This window comes from Scyliorhinus torazame, chromosome 21 (genome assembly GCF_047496885.1).
Source record: "Scyliorhinus torazame isolate Kashiwa2021f chromosome 21, sScyTor2.1, whole genome shotgun sequence".
In the NCBI taxonomy this organism is placed as follows: domain Eukaryota; kingdom Metazoa; phylum Chordata; class Chondrichthyes; order Carcharhiniformes; family Scyliorhinidae; genus Scyliorhinus; species Scyliorhinus torazame.
Window position 1 is genome coordinate 88,901,190 of NC_092727.1, and position 21,473 is coordinate 88,922,662.

The 21,473-nt window shown below is 45.3% G+C and overlaps 1 protein-coding gene across 1 annotated transcript in view; it reads right to left on the reverse strand.

The window, feature by feature from the left end:
* Positions 1–21,473, reverse strand: part of fam171a2a (family with sequence similarity 171 member A2a) — a 427,659-nt gene that overhangs the window by 21,890 nt on the left and 384,296 nt on the right. Inside the window, exons 6-7 of the mRNA XM_072487044.1 lie at positions 6,613–6,729; positions 498–621 (exon numbers count right to left, since the gene is read on the reverse strand). Coding sequence (XP_072343145.1) covers positions 498–621; positions 6,613–6,729 — 241 coding nt within the window. The remainder of the gene's footprint in view (positions 1–497; positions 622–6,612; positions 6,730–21,473) is intronic.

Sequence of the window (21,473 nt, forward strand, 5' to 3'; positions counted from 1 at the left end):
AAAGTTGCCTGTCCAGGACTACAAAGTTAATTTGACGTCCACAAACAACAGTAGCTTTAGTCTGAGCCAATTGGCTGGTTGCATATTTAGGTTATTGGACCTGAGTCAGGTAGATGTTGTCAGTTCTCAGCTATGTATCTGATCTGAGCCAGGCATTTCATATTGAAGAGGAGAGATCACAATAACGACTTGCTCTATCGACTCTAACATGCTAAGCCAAAAGACCATAGGGCTGGATTCTCCGCCCCGCCGCGCCATATTTCTGTTTCACCCTGCCGGCTGGTCAATGGGGTTTCCCATGGTGGGGCAGCCTCACCCCGCCCGGGCTGCCGGCAAAACGGAGCATCCCGCCGCAGAGAGTCCCGCCCATTGAAAATCAATCAGTATGATCTTTGGCCCAGTGTGTTCTAGCCTGTTGGATGTCAGGGGCCCAACGAGCAAATGATCCTTGAATGGAGGTGAAGGGTTAAGAGGCAGAAGAAAACAAATAGGTTTACCTGCAATAATAGAGAAGCAAGCACAGAAGAACCAGAACCAAAAGAGCCATGGCTCCAAGAATGGTGAGCAGAAATATAGTGTGGTAGGTTGTGATGTCTCCAAATCTTGAGGGGTTGACAGCAGCTGTAAACAAACAGTAAAAATCTGAGTTAAAATGAATGAACTTCAGAAGGTAGCCATGACGTGGAGATGCCGGCGTTGGACTGGGGTGAGCACAGTACGAAGTCTTACAACACCAGGTTAAAGTCCAACAGGTTTGTTTCGATGTCACTAGCTTTCGGAGCGCTGCTCCTTCCTCAGGTGAATGAAGAGGTGTGTTCCAGAAACACATATATAGACAAATTCAAAGATGCCAAACAATGCTAGGAATGCGAGTATTAGCAGGTGATTAAATCTTTACAGATCCAGAGATGGGGTAACCCCAGGTTAAAGAGGTGTGAATTGTCTCAAGCCAGGACAGTTGGTAGGATTTCGCAGGCCAGATGGTGGGGGATGAATGTAATGTGACATGAATTCCAGGTCCCGGTTGAGGCCGCACTCATGTGTGCGGAACTTGGCTATAAGTTTCTGCTCGGCGATTCTGCGTTGTCGGGGGTCCTGAAGGCCGCCTTGGAGAACGCTTACCCGGAGATCAGAGGCTGAATGCCCTTGACTGCTGAAGTGCTCCCCGGCTGGAAGGGAACATTCCTGCCTGGTGATTGTTGCGCGATGTCCGTTCATTACCAATAGTCGCGATCTCTGTTCAAAGCTAGTGACATCGAAACAAACCTGTTGGACTTTAACCTGGTGTTGTAAGACTTCGTACTGTGCTTCAGAAGGTAGCCAGTATGACAGAAGCAGACATAAATGTAACCATTATTCAACACTGAAGCCTTTGAAAACGCTCATTGTGCCCTTGTACATTCTTACTTGCCAGAAGATGAACATTAGAGCTTTTAAGTAACAGGGAAGGACCAAAACAAACCTATCTCTTTTTGGTAGAAAGATTCCACCTTCTCACCATATCCCCCATCCCTTCCTCACTCAGAAAGACATAATCACATCTTAAAACCATTTGCAACTTTTGCCTAGTCTATCCTCTAATGACCTTTGGGTGGGAAATCCTTGGCCATTTTGCCTCCTTGTTCCTAATTTCTTAATCATTAACTTTTATGTTTTACGAGTTAATCGCAGGCTGGTGTTTAAAAATATTTTTAACCAAAGGGGTTGGGTGGAGGGAAGGCTGATAAAAGTGACCACACCCAGAAATACTTCCAAATCTCTTCCTTGTGTTTTACAAATAGCTCTAGCCTGCCTTAAGTATTTGCACTTACTGCACAGTGGGACATTAATCACAATGTTACATAGGATATATGCAGTACAGAAGAGGTCTGAGTTTGCCAGAATACTATTTATAAATGTAATTCTACCATACGCATCATATTTTCCCCAGTAAATGCACAGCCTCCCACCAGAATTAAGATATTAATGTTGTCAAGCCTGGTACTTTTCTATTTAAATTCAGCTGAAACATTGTTTATTCTGTCAACTAAGGTTATTCAGACAAATTGCCAGTTTTGCACTCAGTTCTGGCACGAGAGTGCGCATTGTGAAGTGAAGAATCCAGCCCTGGTGTCTGTTCGGTTTCGTCCCTAACAGGTGATTCTCTGTTACGAGCGCCAATTTCAGATTTCCGTTACGATTCTCTAAAAGGCGTATTCTCTCAAGTCAAGACAACACTTAAAGCCAGATTCCTGGATGGCCGCAGCCAGTTTTACACAGCTACGGTTTGAGTTTCCAGCATTTCCTTCTGCAGCTGTGTGCTTCTCGCAAGCCAAATGTGGAAAAGGGATTTCAACAGGAAACTGGGGCAAAACCCAAGGCCTCTCAGCCCCTGTGAATGACTAATAATGTGTCAGAAACATTTAAACATTAACAGTAAAAGCTGCGGAGAATGGTGATATAGTAATCCCACTCGAGATGTTGTGCAGATAATCTTGTCCAGGCATTTATTAGGAATAAAATAGTTCATATTTGCAGGAATTGCACTTTCCAGGTCCTATTAGGATTGAACCTTGGCTGATGTTTCCCTTCCGAACTCCAAGGGACCGAGGCCATGTTGAGCTCATCAGCTGTTTCATTAGTTTAATGTGACAATCCCAGTAATATTACCAGGGATGAAAGATTTCAGTTATGTTGAAGAGACTAGAGAAAGTGGGGTTGCTCTCTTTAGAGATAACGGGAAGATTTTACTGAAGTGTTCAAAATTATGAAGGGTTTTGATAGAATAAATAATAATAATCTTTATTGTCAAAAGTAGGCTTACATTAACACTGCAATGAAGTTACTGTGAAAAACTCCTAGTCGCCACACTCCGGCGCCTATTCAGCTACACAGAGGGAGAATTCAAAATGTCCAATTCACCTAACAGCGTGTCTTTCGGGACTTGTGGGAAGAAACTGGAGCACCCGTTGGAAACCCACGCAGACACAGGGAGAACGTGCAGACTCCGCACAGACAGTGACCCAAGCCGAGACTCAAACCTGAAGCAGAAGTGGTTTCTTGTGACGGAAGGTTCAGTAACCAGAGGACACAGACTTAAGGTAAGGGGGCGGAATAAGTAATAAGATATTTCAACGAGTTGCTATATTTTGGAATGCATCACCTGAAAAGATGATGGAAGCAGATTCAATAATAGCTTTCTAAGTAAATTAGAACCATTTATTTGAAAAGGGAAAAGAAATGTGGGCTAATGAAATTAAATGAAATGAAAATCACTTATTGTCACAAGTAGGCTTCAAACGAAGTTACTGTGAAAAGCCCCTAGTCACCACATTCTTCGGGGAGGCTGGTACGGGATTTGAACCATGCTGCTGGCCTGCCTTTGTCTGCTTTAAAACCAGCGATTTAGCCCAGTGTGCTAAACCAACCCCAATGGAGTGAATGGGATGTATTAGATAGCTTTATCAAAGACCTGGCACACTTTAATGATGGACTGAATAGTGTTGTTACATTCTATGAAGGAGAACACTAAAGTGGAAAGCCAAGAACAATTTAACACTTTTGTTCCTGTGAAATATTGTTGGTAAACCTCTCGGTTTACAAATCCAGATGAGATTAAAGGTTTCTATCTGTGGCTGTTAGAACAGAATTCCTACAATGCAGAAGGAGGCCATTTGGCCCATTGAGTCCACATCGATCCTCTGAAAGAGAACCCTACTTATGCCCACTTCCCTACCCTATCTAACCTGACATCATTGGACTGTGGGAGGAAACCAGAGGAAACCCACGCAGACACAAGGAGAACATGCAAACTCCTCACAGTCACCTGCGGCCATAATTGAACCCAGGTGTCTGGTGCTGTGAGGCAGCAGTGCTAACCACTGTGCCACCGTGCCGCATCCTACATATCATATGTTTGGGCAGTTCAAACTCAATCTGTGGTGAGTGTGAGTTCATGCCTGGAGCTCACTACAAGGTAACCTTCCTCACTCTCAGCGGTTTGTGTGGGAAATGGACATTTTCCTTCGCTGAAGGGGCTGAGAGATACCTTAGGGGGAATTTTATGACTCCTCCTGCCAGTAGGAATTTCCAGTCCCGTCAAAGTCAATGGTCATTTAAATGGCTCACCACTTTTTGCGGCCCAGCCCCTGAGATGATAGGGCTTTAAAATTCTGTCCCATTGAAGATAATCACAGGTCGTATTTTCCTCAGTGAATGCTATACCTACCCTGGGAATGCTTTTGAGCGAAGGGATTCCATCCTCCAGTAACTACTTATCATGATAAGTGCAAAGTTTACATAAAGGCAAATAAATTGATCAAAGTCTAATAAAGAAATGGAAATCACAATTGACATCCATTTGTCTGAGTTTAACAGCTGCATCATGTAGTATTCAATTGCTCAGCATTTGATTATGTGTGTCTGTTGACTCTTCTCTGCTCTGTGTGCTATTGGTCAAGCCTGGATGTGGGGACTGAGAAAGAGAAGCTAAACTGCTAAACAAGCAGTAAGTATGAATGCGGACATTTTAATAAAGCTTCTTTTCAGACACAAAAACTGATGTGTTGTCTCTTCATATCTCGGAGGAATAGAACACAACAGATAGATTTAATTGTCGTTCAAATCTAGAATTGAAACATCTTCCAGGTCAGAAGGAGGCTATTCGGCTCATTCTGTTGTGTCTGCTCATTGAAAGGGCTGTCTCATTGGGCCCAAACCCCTGTCTAGATCGTTTTTTCAAAGTATAAATGAAAACCCGTTTGAAATCCGTTTGGCTTCCAATCATTAACATCACCGACAGTGTTTGTTTGTGAACCACGATACATCTGAATTATTTTCAAGACATTTTTCAACCCCGTTCGTAATTCCTGTGTAATTGTGGATTTGAAACTGCAACACAAAAGCCATGATTGAAAACAGAGCAGATCTGCGAACGTATTGCCTCCAGCAGCCTTGCTTCTAAATCCCCAACCACTTGGCGAATCTTCAATGTCGCACCCACCCACCATCTGGGTTTGCTCACTATCGGCTTATGAAGTTCAGCATATTTAGTGAATTTAGTCAAATAAGTTGAAAAGAGGATTTTCATAGGACGCTGAACTGTGCGACAGTTTAGCTCCCTTGACCAGAATACCAACATCAGAAATAACCCTGCTCAACACGACTCAGGAAGGCCATTTGGCCCATTTTAGTTCTTCCAGCCAGAAAGGCCTTAGAGTGCACTCCCCCCATCCCCTGCAGCATCCGACTGTGCTTTGGAAGAAGTATCACCGGTGGGTCTCCACAACGCCAGAGATTTCTCCAAATCTTGGTCCAAAGTAAGAAAAGGATTCGCATTTATGTAGGGCTGATCACCCTACAGGATGCCCGAATGCGGTTTCATAGCCAATGAGGTGCTTTCGCTGGAAGGTTTTGTGATTCTCCTCATCCCCTTCATTCCCAGGAGATTTTATTGCAGTGTAGTGTGCTAGGGCCTAATTTATTTTTAGAATATATAGCTGCGATATTGTACATCTTACTTACTTGGCAAAGCTTCAGTCATGGCTCAGTGACTAGCATCCCCAGAAAGAAGGTTAAGCCCCACTCCTGAGCACTCCAATGCCGTACTGAGGGAGTGCAGCACTGGCGGAGGTGCCATTTTTGGATGAGATGTAAACTGAGGCCTCGTTAGACTTCTATAGTGGATATAAAGGATCCCATGTCAAAGAAGAGTAGGTCCCTGATCTCCTTGCCAGTTAATCCCTCAATCAACATCACTAAAAACAGATTATCTGATGATTATCACACCACTGTTTGTGGGAGCTTGCTGTGCATAACACATCTGCTGCGTTTCCTAAATTCCAACAGTGACCACACTTTAAAGGGTACTTCATTGGCTGTGAACTGCTTTGGGATGTTTTGAGATTGTGAAAGATGCTATATAAACACAGGTTTTCCTTTCCTATTCATGCCCAGAATTCCCCGATGCAGGTTTATAATATATTTTTTGATGACCTCCTGCACATTTGACTCACGTTTTACTGCTCCCCACATTCCAGTAAACCTATCACTGATAGGAGGTCCTGCTCTTCCCTTTCAGCCCATGGGGGCATGACCCTGGAGTCAAACACTTACCAATTAAATTCACAGGAAGCAATAGTTGGACGGTATGGTGGCACAGTGGTTAGCACTGCTGCCTCACAGCGCCAGGGGCCCAGGTGGAATTCTGGCGTTGGGTGACTTGTCTGTGTGGAGTTTGCATATTCTCCCTGTGTCTGCGTGGGTTTCCACCGGGTGCTCCGGTTTCCTTCTACAGACCAAAGATGTGCAGGTTAGGTGGATTGGCCGTACTAAAATTGCGCCTTAATGTCCAAAAATGTGCAGGGTGGGTGGAGTTACAGGGATAGGGCAGGGAGTGGCCCTGGATAGGGTGATGTTTCAGAGGGTTGGTGCAGATTCGATGGGCTGAATGACCTCTTCTGCACTGTAAGGATTCAATGGAATTTTGGATGCAAACAGAATTCTGCATGATGACCGTGTTCGATAGCAGGAACGACTCAGGAATCAATACTTGGTTCTTGGTCTGCTTGCTTAAAGGAGGAACTTCCATTCATTAAATAAAAAGCAAGATTTAGACAAACTGTCCCAGCTTACCTTGGGTTAACGGAAACATGGCTGCAGCCCAGTAGCCTAGCTGCGGAGCGATGTATGACCAGGTGAACTGCCCTCCGTCGTTCTTAATCACCCCGGTTCCACTCCTGAGCCAGGCACCTGAAAAACAGGTTGTTGAAAAGCGATCACTTTCACTGCACCTCAGACCTAGCTGCACAGCAAGCTTTCAGCAGCCAGAATATTTCTTCCCACCCCTCTGTTCAGCCCCTGAACCACACTCAGGATTCATCCGAGGGATTCGCTGTCTTCTGACTGTGATTTACAGAAGAGCACTGCATGTTTAGAAAAGATGACAGCATTTGGAGAAAATGCAAAACTTTTCCCAAGAATTTTTTTCCCCTCCTCTCTCAAAGGCTGCACTGCACAATTGATGCTCTCGTAACTCTGGTAGGATTCATAAACCTATAAAAAGTTTGCAGCTTTTTTTTTGCAAGCAAAGCACAGAGACACAATTCAGCGGGGGGAGAAAAGAGAAAGCAGGGGTCCAGGGAAAGCAGAGACTAAATAAAAGACTACAAGTTTCTGAGGTCCCATACTTCTAAAGTCTGGAAAACACTGACATCGGGTGGGATTTTCTGGCCTTTCCCGCCGAAGATTATACTCCAACCCCCCACTCCCTCCCTGCGGCAGGTTCCCCGGCGGTTGTACGGGCGAGCCAGGCAAAACGCCACAGACATCGGTGGGACTGGAAGGTCCAATGGCGAGTCGCCTCTGCCGCTGGAGAACACACCCCGGCGGAGGTGGTTGGGTGGGGGGAGGGGTGGTAATCCTGCCCGTTGAATTTACAGTATAGGAACAGGCCATTCTGCCCAACAGCTCTTTGCTGGTGTTTATGCTCCACACAGACCTCTTCCTGCCTTAGTCCATCTCACCTTATCCCCTTTTCCTTCAATTCCATTCTCCCTCGTGTACTTACCGAACTTCCTCTTAAATGCTTGCACCTCAGCCCATAGTGAGTCCCCTATTCCCACTACTCTCTGACTAAAGAGGTTTGTCCTGAATTACTCAGTGAAATCATGCATGACTATCTTACATTTATGACTCCCATGTTTCGGGCTCCCCCCACAGTTGGAAACATTTCTACCTGACCTGCCTACCTAATCCCATCTGCCAGCACATGGCCCATAGCTTTGAATGTTATAACATAACAAGTGCTCATCAGGTACTTTTAAGGGATATGAGGCAACCCGCCTCTGCCACCCTGCCCGGCAATGCATTCCAAACAGTCTCCCCCCTCTTGGTAAAAAAGTTTTTTCTCAAATCCCCCCTAATCCTCCTGTCCCTCACTTTGAACTTGTGTCCGCTCGTAACTGAACCTTCAACTAAGGGGAACAGCTTCTCCCTATCCACCCTGTCCATGCCCCTCAGAATCTTGTACACCTCGATCAGGTCGACCCTCAATCATGGCTGAACATCAGTATCCATTCTACTTTCCTGCTCCACCTTCATTTCCTTTGAGTTCCTTAGTGTCCTGGTCTAAGCCTTAAATTTATTAATTGACAAAGCAGCCACAGCAGTGGAACATTCCAAAGATTTAAGGTACTCTTTTCCAGACATTCTTTCCCAGGGTGGAGGGGTCAGTCACCAGGGGGCATAGGTTTAAGGTCTGTCGTGCAAGGTTTAGAGGAGGTGTGCGAGGCAGGCTTTTTACACAGAGGGCAGTGAGTGCCTGAAACTCGTTGCCAGGGGAGGTTCTGGAAGCAGGTACATTAACGGGGTTCAAAACGCATCTTGACAAACACATGGATAGGCTGGGTATAGAGTGATACGGCACAAAGAAGTGCTGAGGGTTTTGGCAAAGGTTGGTATCATGACTGGTGTACAGGCTTGGAGGGCCGAAGGGCCTGTTCCTGTGCTGTATTGTTCTTTGTAAAGGTAAAGTTGCCATAGTCCCAGATGACCATAGGCTGCTTTCTCCCTTGAGGGGGAGAGCTGACTGGTGGTGATTTAACCTGAGGATCATCACACCTCAGGCGAGGGGCAAGGTTGAGAAGGCGGGAACTTCATGAATAACCTCAGCCGGTACGGGAATTGAACCCACGCTGCTGACCTCACTCCACGTCACGAACCATTTATCCCTCTGAGAGAAAACATTTCTCCTCAAGTCGCCCCTAAACAGTCCGAGTGCTTATCCTGACATTATGACCCTGAATTTTATGCTCTCCAGCCAGGGGACTGGGCCCACCAATACCCAACATGTCAAGTGCTCGAAAGCTTTTAAACATTTCAATGAGATCACCTCTCATTCGTCAAAACTCCAGAGAATATAGGCCCATTCTACTCAATCTCTCCTCAAAGGACAACCCTTTCAACTTAGGAATCAATCGAGTGAATCTTTATTGCAACCTCACTGAGGCAAGTCCTTTCTTAAATTAAGGCCGGAATTCTCTGGCCGTTGGCATTCTCTGTTCACACCGGCAGTGCACCCCCGCTCCTGGGTTTCCCGGCAGCATTGGGTGGCTTCAATGTGAAATCCCATTGACAAGTAGCGGGAGTAGAGAATCCCACTGCCAGCGAACACGTGACGCCGCCGAAAACAGCCGCCGTTAGGGGACTGGAGAATCCAGCCCTAAGATCCCAAAACGTTCCATAATACTCCCAAGTGTTTTGTCACCAAAGTTCTACATAATTGCAGCAGGATTTATTTACTCTTATACTCCACCCCCTTTGCAATAAAGGCCAATATATTATTTACCCAAAGTACAAACAGAAAGAGCTGGAAACACTTAGCAGTTCTGACAGCTTCCCGAGAGAGAAAGAGAGAGAGAGAAAGAGAAAGTGGGTTAGCATTTCTGGTCTGTGACCTTTCATCAGTATTATTTGCCTTCTTCATTGTTTTTCTGTGCATAAATATTACTTTCTGGGATTTGTGTGCAAGGATCTCCAATTCCTTTGAGTACAACCATTTACTAGCTTCTAAGCTTTCAAAAAATATTCTGTGTTGTGTTTAGAGTAGGCGGGAACAGTGGGAGATGGAGGGATGTGTTACACACTGAATTATGTGTACATTTGTATTTGTATCGTTTATTGTTATAAAATCATAAATGCCTTGATAAAATGTTTAACAAAAATATTCTGTGTTTCCTTTCTTTCTAGCTGAATGGAAATTTCACACTTTTCCACAAAGTCCCAATCACTTAATGGCTCCATATCCCTTTGTATCCTCCATGCAGCTCAGTGTGCTAGCTCAGTATGCTACCTCACTTTGCATCATTAGCAAACCTGGATACATTACACTTCAATATATATCGCTGTCCCCAAAACACCCCCTTTATTCCTATTCTCTGTTTTCTCCTCTTTTAATGAATCCTCAATGCATGCTAACATATTACTCCCAACCTCATGAGTCCTAATGCCATGCTACAACCTCTTGTGTGATACCTTATCATACGTATCCTTACTCAAAATCCAAAGATACTGCATCCACAGCTTCTTCCTCACTTACCACGCTAGTTATATCTTCAAAAAGAACTCTAATAGCTTTGTCATTTCATAAAACCTGTTGACCCTGACAAATCATATTGTGATTTTCCAAATGCTATCTCATCCCTAACAATGGATTCTAGCATTTTCCCTATTATAGACATCAGGCCAATTAGCCTATTGTTTCCTGTTTTATTTCTCCCTGTTTTTGTAATAGTGAGGTTATATTTTCTACTTTCCAATCTACAGGGAGCATACCAGAATCTAGTTCCCTAACTCTAGATAACCAAACCAATACATCAATGCTCTCTGCGGGCAACTCATGTAAAACCCCAGGATGTAGACCGTCAAATCCAGCAGATTTGTTGGATTTTAGTCCCATTAATATTCCTTTACTCATATTAATTACTTCAAGTTCCTCACTCTCATTAAACGCTTGGTTTACCACAATCTCCGGTAGGTCCTTTATATTTTCTACTGCAAAGACAGACACAAAGTACTTGTTAAATCTCTGTCATTTTCTTATTTCCCATTAAAGTTCAATCCTGCGTCTGCCTCTAAGAGACACTTAATCACTTCCTCTTCACATATAAAAACAGATTCTATGTCCAGCTGGTTTACTCTCGTATTCTGTTTTCCCTCTCGTTATCAATTTCTTGGGCATCCTTTGCTAATCCAAAAACTCTCCCAATCCGCAGGTTCACAATTCTTTTTGGTAACATGGCAACCCTCTACTTTTGGGTGCGGTAATCTATTTCATTTTACAGCTGGGGCCAAGGGTTGAACCGGTAATGAAGGTAATCCGTTTCAATCTCCAGCCTGTTTTGAACTGGGTCATGTAGAAAGAGGTAGTTCCTACTCCTCATTGCTATCTTTTAACTTGAAGCAGACATGCACAATTCTGATTACACTCATTGCAAAACTCAATAAATATCTGGCAGTACCAATGTGTAGCTCAGGTGGCTTGTCAGCTAGTTCGTGTGGCAGAGCGAGGTTTCAATTCCCGTGCCGGTTGAGGTTATTCATGAAGGCCCTGCCTTCTCATCCTGCAGTGTGGTGATCCTCAGGTTAAATAACCACCAGTCAGCTTTTCCCCTCAAAGGGAAAAGCAGCCTATGGTCATCTGGGACTATGGCGACTTTACACACTGTACTTAGACCAATCAGCTGTATCAAGTCAAACAACAATGTGAAGGAAAAGAGAGGCAAGACACTGCAGCCTCTATCCTAATTCACATCAAATTCCATTCACCCATCACCCGTGCTCACTGACCTACAATGGCTCCCGGCCTGTCAATGCATCGGTTTTGCAATTCTCACCCTTGCTTTCAAATCTTTGTGATCTCTTCCACAACTCTCTGAGATCTCCAAGCTTCCTCCAATTCAGGCCTCTTGCACATCCCCCATTTCCACTACTCGACTGTGGGCGGTCATGCCTTCAGCAACTTAGACCTGGAGTTCACTTCTGAACCTTCCTGCTGCTGTTGTACATCGCTCTCCTCCTTTAAGATGACCACTAAAATCTGCCTTTTTGACCAGGTATTTGGTCATCTATCCCAATATCTTATGAGACCTTGGGTAACATTTTGCCTTATAATGCTCCTGTGAAGTGCTTTGAGGCATCTCAATTTGTTAAAGTTGCTATATAAATGCAAGTTGTTGTTGTATATTAAGCAGTATATAGTGCTGAGATTTGTGGATAGCTCATATTGTGGTAAAGATAAAGGAGTGGAGCATCAATCATCCTTCTAGGGGTTAAGACTGTCGACACAGGTGGTGAATGTATGAGCAGGAGGGAAACTGCTAAGCATAGAAAAAGATGGAGGAGTAAGAGTTAGAGACAGGCGGGATTTGCTGCGATCTGAGTACTATGACAAGAGGGCCGATTTTCTGAATGTGCATTCTGAACATGGAGATTCGTCTTATCACAGCATGGAGTGGAATGTTTCCCACTGCTCCCAACAATAATATTGTGGGGACCATGCTCGCCAATTGTGCTCCCAGTGGCAGAAGCTCTGGGCACATTTGGACACGCAACCTCAATATCGATGGGGACTAGAAGATCCTGAGTGTGATTCTGGCTTGAGCTAGCCAGGAAATGGAGGCCATGCGAAGGGAAGAGAGCCGTACCTTATACAGTGAGCTGGCAGGAGGTGCAGCTATCCGAATGTGGATAAGCATGTCAGAAACATACAGAAAACCAACTGAACACGTCAAGTGTCCCTGCAGTAACACTGAGACCAACAAAAAAAAGATAATTTTGATAAAGAGAAAGAATCCTTTCAGACAACATTTTCTGGTTTCATTACATTGTACTGAATGGAATGCCTATTGATCTGAAATACTGCTTTATTACAGTAACTGAAGAAGTTATATATTCTGTTGTTATTATCGAATTTTGGGACTTGTGCCAATATTTTGGGGATCACATCCCGGTATTTATTTTCAGCGGGCTTCCTCATAAATCCTAATTCTGTGTTAATAAGCAAACTGATGTAAACATATTTGGCAAATCCTTTTTCTTTCTATGGGGGAGGGATGGCTGAGGGATAAGAATTTGACATTATGCTATTGGTGGAACACATGCTAGCAAGACAGGAGAGATGGAAAATGGGCTGATGACTCACTGTTGCCATCGCACAAAGTCAGGATCTGCCACAAGAGCTGGATCTATCACAAAGGCATCATGGATAATGCATTGGCACACTTTATGCATAATTATATTTCAGCACTGGTTTCAGGAGCGAGTTAGGTCAGTCTTCCTGCCTTGTTTATTTTGGTTACACTTTCATCCCAAATGCTCCATTAGATTACTTAACTCTGTGCCCAAGCCACTTTCATTTTATAATCCAATAAATATTTGGTGTTGATCCTGTTACGTGTGTCATGATATACACCAGTATATCATGGTGCAGATACACACACACTGATGGACACACAGCGGGACCAATCAACACACACAACACCGCAGCCAATCACCAGTTAGAGCACACTCACTATATAGACAGAGGGCATGACAGTTCACGCTCATTCGGGATGCAGCCTCATAGATTACATAGAACATAGAACATACAGTGCAGAAGGAGGCCATTCGGCCCATCGAGTCTGCACCGACCCACATTAATCCCTCACTTCCACCTTATCCCCGCAACCCAATAACCCCTCCCAACTCAACCCTTATGGACACTACGGGTAATTTAGCATGGCCAATCCACCTAACCTGCACGTCTTTGGACTGTGGGAGGAAACCGGAGCACCCGGAGGAAACCCACGCGGACACGGGGAGAACGTGCAAACTCCGCACAGACAGTGACCCAGCGGGGAATCGAACCTGGGACCCTGGCGCTGTGAAGCCACAGTGCTAATCACTTGTGCTACCGTGCTGCCTCCTACAAGGACAGAGCTTACAGCTTACAGCACAGGTCCTCACCATGTGCTGAGTGCATAGACTGGTTCAGACAGGCATAGGTCTTTAGTTTAATCTAACATCGTGTTAACCCACAGTGAAAGTATGTTCAACAGTTTCTAACTTAATAAAATAGTGTTGCACTATTTTAAGTGTTGGTGGCCTGAATGTGTTCCATGGATCCAGAACACCCAACACATCAACGTGAACACGGTGTTGTTCAAACGCTACACTTGCAGCCATTTACAACCCAATTTATACCTTCTGTACAACCTGGTGAAAAAACTCTGCTATTTTTAATGTTGAATTCTCTAGATGCAGAATTTCATCCCACCTCCCCCAAGGCAGGTTCTGAGGGTGGGGAAGCGGAAAATTGAATGGTCGGGATTCCCCCCCGGGAACTCGTCCACCCAAACCCAGATGCAATTTCACACTTCATCACTTAAGGGCCTTTTCCCTCCCAATCTCAATTTTAGGCTGGTGGGAGCAGGGGTGAGAGCAGGAATGGGCTTTTCCTCATTTCGGCAGGACAGTGGGGTGACTCACTCTGAAGGACCCCTTTGAGTTGGGATGACCTCCCCTCCAGGACCTTGAAGTCATGAGACCCATCCCTCCCTGGCATATGCCTTGAGGTTGCAATCAGGCCCCTCCTGACCCCTTAGCCTCTTGCCCTGGGACTTACCTTTCGAAAGGTCTTAGTTCCAGGCAGAGAGCTGCAGTACCACCTCTGGCCACTGAACTGCTGTCTCTGGCCGGGTTGGAGAGCTGTTGGGCAATCAAATTGGCCAACATCTCTCACAGGCGGCGCTTCCTTCCAAGTGTGAACAGAAGCCCTGCTCACTGCCAATCAATACTCAAGTGAGCGTTAAATGGTAGTGGGATTTTGTGAGTAGGCAGTAGTGCATTATTCCCCGACTCCCAGAACAGCGAGCGTCGATTGCTCACCATCCTTAAAATCCTACCCCCAAATTCTCCGCAAACCTCTTCCTCCAAGTATTGGCCTGAACTGAGTTCCAGATCTACTGGTTTCCAGGCTCTCACCTAAGTGATAATTTTTCACCTGCAGGAGTGCCAGGCAATTGAGATTGGGAGGGAAAAGGCCCTTAAGTGATCACAATTGAACCTAATTCTGTCCTCATACCAATATAGTTTCTAGTAAAGAGTCACTCAACAGTAACTGGGGAAGGGAAGGAGCTCTGATGTTTGATGGTTGGTGTTTGGACTCCTGCTCTTTTTTATCTTTAATGACCAAAGTCGGGAAGACGAGGACGTTGTCCTGGGCAACACTCGTGATTCAGTGTCAGTCTTTGGTGGCAGCGCCACATTGGCTTCTGAGGGGGTTATCTAGAAAGTCCGATCCCATCAGATCAGTGGTAAGGTGCGGCTGTCTTCTCAGTGGCTGTAGTGCGATGGTTAGCTTGGCAAAGGGCAGAAATAGCCCCGAGCAGATTCAGAGGCTGCAGGGCGAGGGTTAGCTTGACAAAGAGGGGGATGAAAATGTCAGGGTATCTGGCAGGGTGGGGGATCATGCTGTACATCTGAACATGATACTGGCCTCACAATGTTGAGGGTTGAGGTGGATTCCGGACATAAGTCCCAGAACGTCCATGAACTAACTGATGGATATGTACCACAAGAGCAATGGGATCATGGAATACAGGGAAGGAGTGAAAGGTCTGTGAGGAACGATAATCTTAACATTCACTTCCTCAGCGACAAAGGTGGAGAGGGGGTTTTGGATTTGGCACGGGGAGTGTCCAAGCTGGTCTGGCAATGAGAAATCACCACAGCTGCCACCTTGCTGCTCGTCGTCATCGTGCAGACGGAAAGTGTCAGGAGACCAAATCCAGATGCTGCTGCAAGGAATAGGACAGGGACGGGGGCAGCACTAAAGGGCCACCCAACTATACCGTGCATTCCCACATGAGCCGACAGTACAGCTGAGAGATGTTAGTGGTCCCTCAATGGCATTGCAGGAAGTCACTAAACTGAAGCAATTATGTGCATTTCTGTGGCACTAGTTGCAGAGTGACATAATTAATATCCTGGGTTTAACCCCTTGCTCACAGCCTGGCATTTCCCCACAGCGATGATGAGGTTAAGTGCAATTGAGCAGTCAGATATGCTTTTGAGACATATTCCATTTGTGGAGCTGGACGGTTCCTAGAAGCCTCAGCACACCTTCAGCATTTTGCAGAATGAGTAGAAATTGAGGCTCCTGTAGACTCTATACACTGTAATTTTAAAGTGTTGTATATGAGACTGGCAGTGCCTGGGATGAACGCAGCACATCCAGGCACCTGGCCAAAGAAGTCTCATCTCCGTGGCTCACGGTGTGTGGAGGGGTATCACCTGAGTGCTCACACTGCAGCGTAGATTGTTTATGTGGCAAGCATGTGTCAATGATTGAACAATTAATATTGCAGACCAGTTCAGACTGCTGCATGCTGCTCATTTATATGACAGAGAGGAAGCCACCAGGCAGATGGAGCTGCATTCATTGTTGCCTGCATAACTGCAGACAAAAATGAAAAGAAAGAGACAATTGCAAAGGAAAATGCTGGTTCACCAAAGACAGGAGCAAAATGCTGAAGACCCAGGCCCAGCAGCCTCCCGCAGGGAAACAGAAACATTGTGCATAGGCACCTTGCTACACCTAAGGTGTACCAACATCTGTCTTATCTATAGCTGACCGAGAACAAGTATTCTATTGCTTCTGCATGTCCAGGGATCTGTCAACGCACATTTGCCACATTCTCCACAAATTGGCACCACGTGGAATCAAAGGACATCCTTTGCCATTGGCTGTGAAAGCAACAGCCGCAATCAACTTCAAGCTCCTTGCGAGGTTTGACTGGGTATCTATGCGGGATCTCTCAGGCATCCACACACAAATGCATATATGAGGTAACAGACACCCTTTTTCCAAGTCCCACAATTACTTCGACAGAGGTCAAGCACGCCAGAGCACTGGCCTTCGCTGAGGTTCATAGGTTTCTACAGGTGCGTAAGTGCAAAGTCGCCATAGTCCCAGATGACCATGGGCTGCTTTCCCCTTTGACTGGGAGAGCTAACTAACTGGTGGTGATTTAACTTGAAGACCACCACACCTCAGGCGAGTGGAAAGGCTGAGAAGGCAGGGCCTTCATGAATAATCTCAGCAGGTACAAAAATTGAACCCGCACTGCTGGTCTCACTCTGCATCACGAACCAGCTGTCCAGTCAACTGGGCTAAACCGGCCTACCGGTGCAGGGTGCCATTGACTGCACTCATGTGGTTATCAAAGCTCCCTGGCAGCAGTCACTACAATATATAAACAGGAAAGATATCCACTACCTCAATGTAAAGCTGGTGTGTGACCATAACAAGCAAATCCTGCAGGTTTGCACCAGATATTACGGAAGCATGAATAGATCGTAGATCCCTGAAATCTTTGAGGGACCACGCAGAATCCAGAGCTGTCTCCTTGGGGACAAAAGGACCCGCAAAGATCGTGATTGATGACAGCCGTGCCGCAGCCTCCTGAGAGTCTGCTTGAGAGTGTAGTGGAGGCAGATTCAAAAGTAGCTCTCAACGGAGGATTGGATCATTATCTGAAGAGGATAAATTGTCAGGACTACAGGGAAAAAGGAAAGCATCAGTGAATGAATTGTTCCTGCACAGAACCAGCGAGGATATGATGGGCTGAATGCCTCCTTCTGTGCTATAACCATTTTATGATTCCTTACTTTAACCTCAGAGTCCAACAGAGTATTTCAATTGTTAACCCAGCTCAGGTCAACTGTTTCACTACAGAATGGAGATCAAATTTAGGACCTTCTAGTGTTCATTGCTTTGAGAACATCGGAACATAACAATAATAATAATCTTCATTATTGTCACAAGTAGGCTTACATTAACACTGCAATGAAGTTACTGAGAAAATTCCCTTGTCGCCACACTCCGGCACCTGTTCGGGTCACTGAGGGAGAATTCAGAATGTCCAATTCACCTAACAGCATGTATTTTGGGACTTGTGGGAGGAAACCGGAGCACCCGAGGAAACCCACGCAGACACGGGGAGAACATGCAGACTCTGCACAGTTAACTAAGCCAGGAATCGAACCCAGGTCCTTGGTGCTGTAAAGCAACAGTGCTAACCACTGTGCTATTATGCCATCCAAATAGGAGCCCATCAACCCTTCCCCGCCATTCAGTATGATCATGGCAGTTCCAGGACTTCAACTCCACTTGCTCACCTGCTCCCTTTATCCCTTGACCAAAAATCTGTCTATCTCAATCTTAAATACATTCCATGATTGGCACACCCGCAACCCTCTGGGGTAGGGAATTCCAATGGTTCATAAACTTTAGAGTGAAAACGTTTCTCCTCACCTCAGTCCAAAGTGCTTTAACCCTTATTCTGAAACTGTGATCCCTTGTTATAGATTCCACAGTCAGGGAAATAATGCCCCGTAATCTCCTCAGAGTGGCAGTCTCCATGGGATTGCCACTCTTGACGGACTCATCTGCCTGGGACGGGAGTGGCGGGGTTGGGCCAGAGGGGCGGGGTTGGGCCCGGGGGGGGGGGGGGGGGGGGGGGGGGGGAATGTCAGTCCTGGCTGGTGGGTGGGGTGGGGATGGTCGTGTCGAACCAGGAGGGGTTGGGTTGGGTTTGGGCGGCTGGTGTCAAGCCAGGAAAGGGGGGCAGGCGGTGGGGTGGGGGTGGGGATGGGGGGTGGGTGTGGTGTGGTGGGTCTCCTGGGGGTCGTTTGGGTGTGGGGGTTGTCCTATGTGAGGCTGGGTCTCGGTTTTTAAATAGTTACTCTGGAGTTAGAGGTGAGATTTTTCCTCCAACTCTTTCAGAGTCACTATCAGGGTTAAACCGGCAGAATCATCCAAAGTTAACAATTTAAATCACTTCTGTTGGACCATTCCCAGCCCAGCGCAATTTTCCAGGAGAAGTTAGCACTTTTGAGGAATTGCTGGGAATTTCCAAGAGGGATTCCCCAACGGTTCATAGGGGTACCCCCTAAATTCGACACAGGGAACCAGGTAACTATGGGCCAATCATGTCAGTAAGTATTCTGTTGTGCTGCACTGACCAATATCTTTACATAGGGAGCCATCAGGTGGAGCACTTCAACAAACAAGAACCTTGTTACACTTCAGAAGATCTCCCAGCACAATTAAACATGCTCAACAGGGAAGTCTTTGTGGTAATTTACTGGGCTGCTGACAAATGAATAATGCAAAGCAGCAAACAGAAGACGAGCCTTTTTATTCAGTCATCAGGAATTAACTACCTTCTAACACTCTCACAACAGACTGATAAAACGAGGATTCTTTTTGCAGTAAAAGGACAGTGATTGAGTAAATAATTAATTAAAACTGGCAAATTAGACAATCAGTTATCCTCCTGAGTCACAGCACTTCTATATAATCCTAATAGTTACAAACACTGCTGGCATTAGCCTGTCTATAAGTAAGTGTTACACTCTCTTCGCTTCAATTACCTAAAGGTTCCATACCCATATCCATAGAATCCCTACAGAGCAGAAGGACGCCATTCTGCCTATAGCGTCTGCGCATCCCTTCGAAAGAACACTCCACCTAGGCCCACAGCCCCGCCCTATTCCTGTAACATCACCTAACCTGCACATCTTTGGACACTAAGGGGCAATTTAGTATGGCCAATCCACCTAACCTGCACATTTCGAACGAAACCCATGCAGACACGGGGAGAACCCGCAAACTCCATAGCGTCACCCAAGGCCAGAATCGACCTGGGTCCCTGGCACTGTGAGGCAACAGTGCTAACCACTGTGTTAATGTGCCGCAGGTTCTAGAGAGCTCACTAATTAAATCCTGTTTATTTATATTCTGAAACGCATTCAATCTCTGAAGGGTCTATTTCTGTTTGAACCTAAAAGTCTCTCGGGTTCTTTGTTTATTTAATATTTCCAGTATCTATTCACAGTCACTCGCATTAAAATACGAGGTGACAGGTACGCAATCTGAAAACGTTGAACCCCGTTATCAGACACACCAACACCCAACAAATAACACTGAATCTATTTACACACATTTAGTGTACAGGAGAAATACTGATTTACAAGAATGAAAACATGGGGCATTTCAAATCAAGGATTCATGCGGCATAGAAGGAGGCCATTTGGCCCATTGTGCCTTGTGCTGGCTCTTGGAAAGAGCTATTCAATTAGTCCCATTCCTCCACTCTTTTCCCACAGCCCTGCAAATGTTTCTCCTTCAAATATTTACTTAGCAACATCATTTTGGGAGAGCAGCCAGAAACCTATAAAACTGCAAGTAAATGATAAATCAACTAGAAAATGCCTTTTGCAATTAAATATCCCAAGGCTTTACAAGGGAGTCACTTCGATAGAAGTGGAAAGGATTGGGGGAATTGAGTCAAAAAGGTAGGTGAACCTCACCCAGCATGTTACTTGGGATTCTTTCATTTGGCCAAAGTCACATCTGGTGACCCAGCACCTGTGTCTACAGATTGTTTTACTTTGGATGCAACGTCCCACGCTGTCTCTGCCCTCCTCCCGCATCTTAATCCGAGTTTGCCGCAAAGGCCTGTGTTCTTCTGGTCAGCCATCCACCTACCCACTCACAGACCTGTCAGCCAGTCATTCAAATATGTTTCCCCTCATAATGGTCAGCAATGAAAATGCTCAAGCTCTCATACACCCTCCCCAGTTCTGAAGATGGTGCAGTCCTGTTTGCGTTCAAGAAGACAGAAATGACAGCGGACACCATGCATATGCCTCACTGACACACCAATGCTATTTTATTAATTCCCAAGAAACAAAGTCGCAACAAGGCAATCGAGTTAGAACTGTGCTTATCCCACGTTTGTGTGTGCACCGATCAGAAGTGAGTACAGTCACGAATCTGAATATATTCTATCCAACTGGGTTCTGTCAATCTTCCATTAGGCTCCATTTATTTTATACAGCTCTGGAAGCAATGTTTTCATTAATATTTAATACAATGCTAATGTTTCTAATATTATATTTGTTTGACAGGGTAATTAATGGGAAGGCAGTTTATTTGAATCCAATTTAAAGCCATCAATATTTCAGCGATCCTCAAAATAAATTTCACTAGGCCTAACAGTAAACAATTCTGATTTTGTTGTGTGTTCATCACCTCGAGGACTGTGGACACAGGTGAATGCAATATTACTCCAGGATTTACAAATGCTTCAAACGGGCTAGAATTCACGAGCAGAGCACATTCAAATGTCCAATGTGCCCTGCCCACTGGCCACACAGACTGGTAAGACTACCCGTCCTCACCATAGGACTTGGAATAAGCCATTCAGCCCCTCAAGTCTGTTAAACTATTCAGTGTGATCATGGCTGATTGGTGGAGTGCCTGGTGATGGTAATGTAGTCAACAGGTCTGTTGCAGAGTTAAGCTTCCCATTGACCTCCCTTTCTTTCCTACTCCTGTAACAAGATTTAAACAATGGCACCTCCTGCCCTCCACACCCCACAAAGAGGTTTTCTTTACTACATTACAAGAGTGTCTACGTTAAAAGGTACTTCACTGGCTGGAAAGCTGTTTGGGGCATTGGGAATTGGAGGATGCAATAGAAACGCAAGTCTTTCTTTTTTCACTGGTTTATTGAAGATATATTGAGCACCGCAACTCATCATAATGACAGAACTTCTGTGCGCCAATACTGAGGTGAATGTGGTCCAATAACCCCATCAGAGAGTGCAGCTCCTGCTTTGCACTCTGTTTTAAAAATGGAAAAATCAGGATGATTTAGCATTTATTTTAAACATTTAGATATCATCTAAATAAACAGCAGGATCTGAACTTGCTGAGCCATGCTCCACCCCCTGGCGTGGCACTTTCAGTCTTAAGATTGCAAAACCCTGGCTCTATCCTAGATCCTGGCAACATGAATAATGACTGCACTATTTCTGATGTCCTAACAGATGGGTAGTAGTTTTGGGGGGGGCAGAGCATAGGGCCAAGGATTTAACAGCAACGG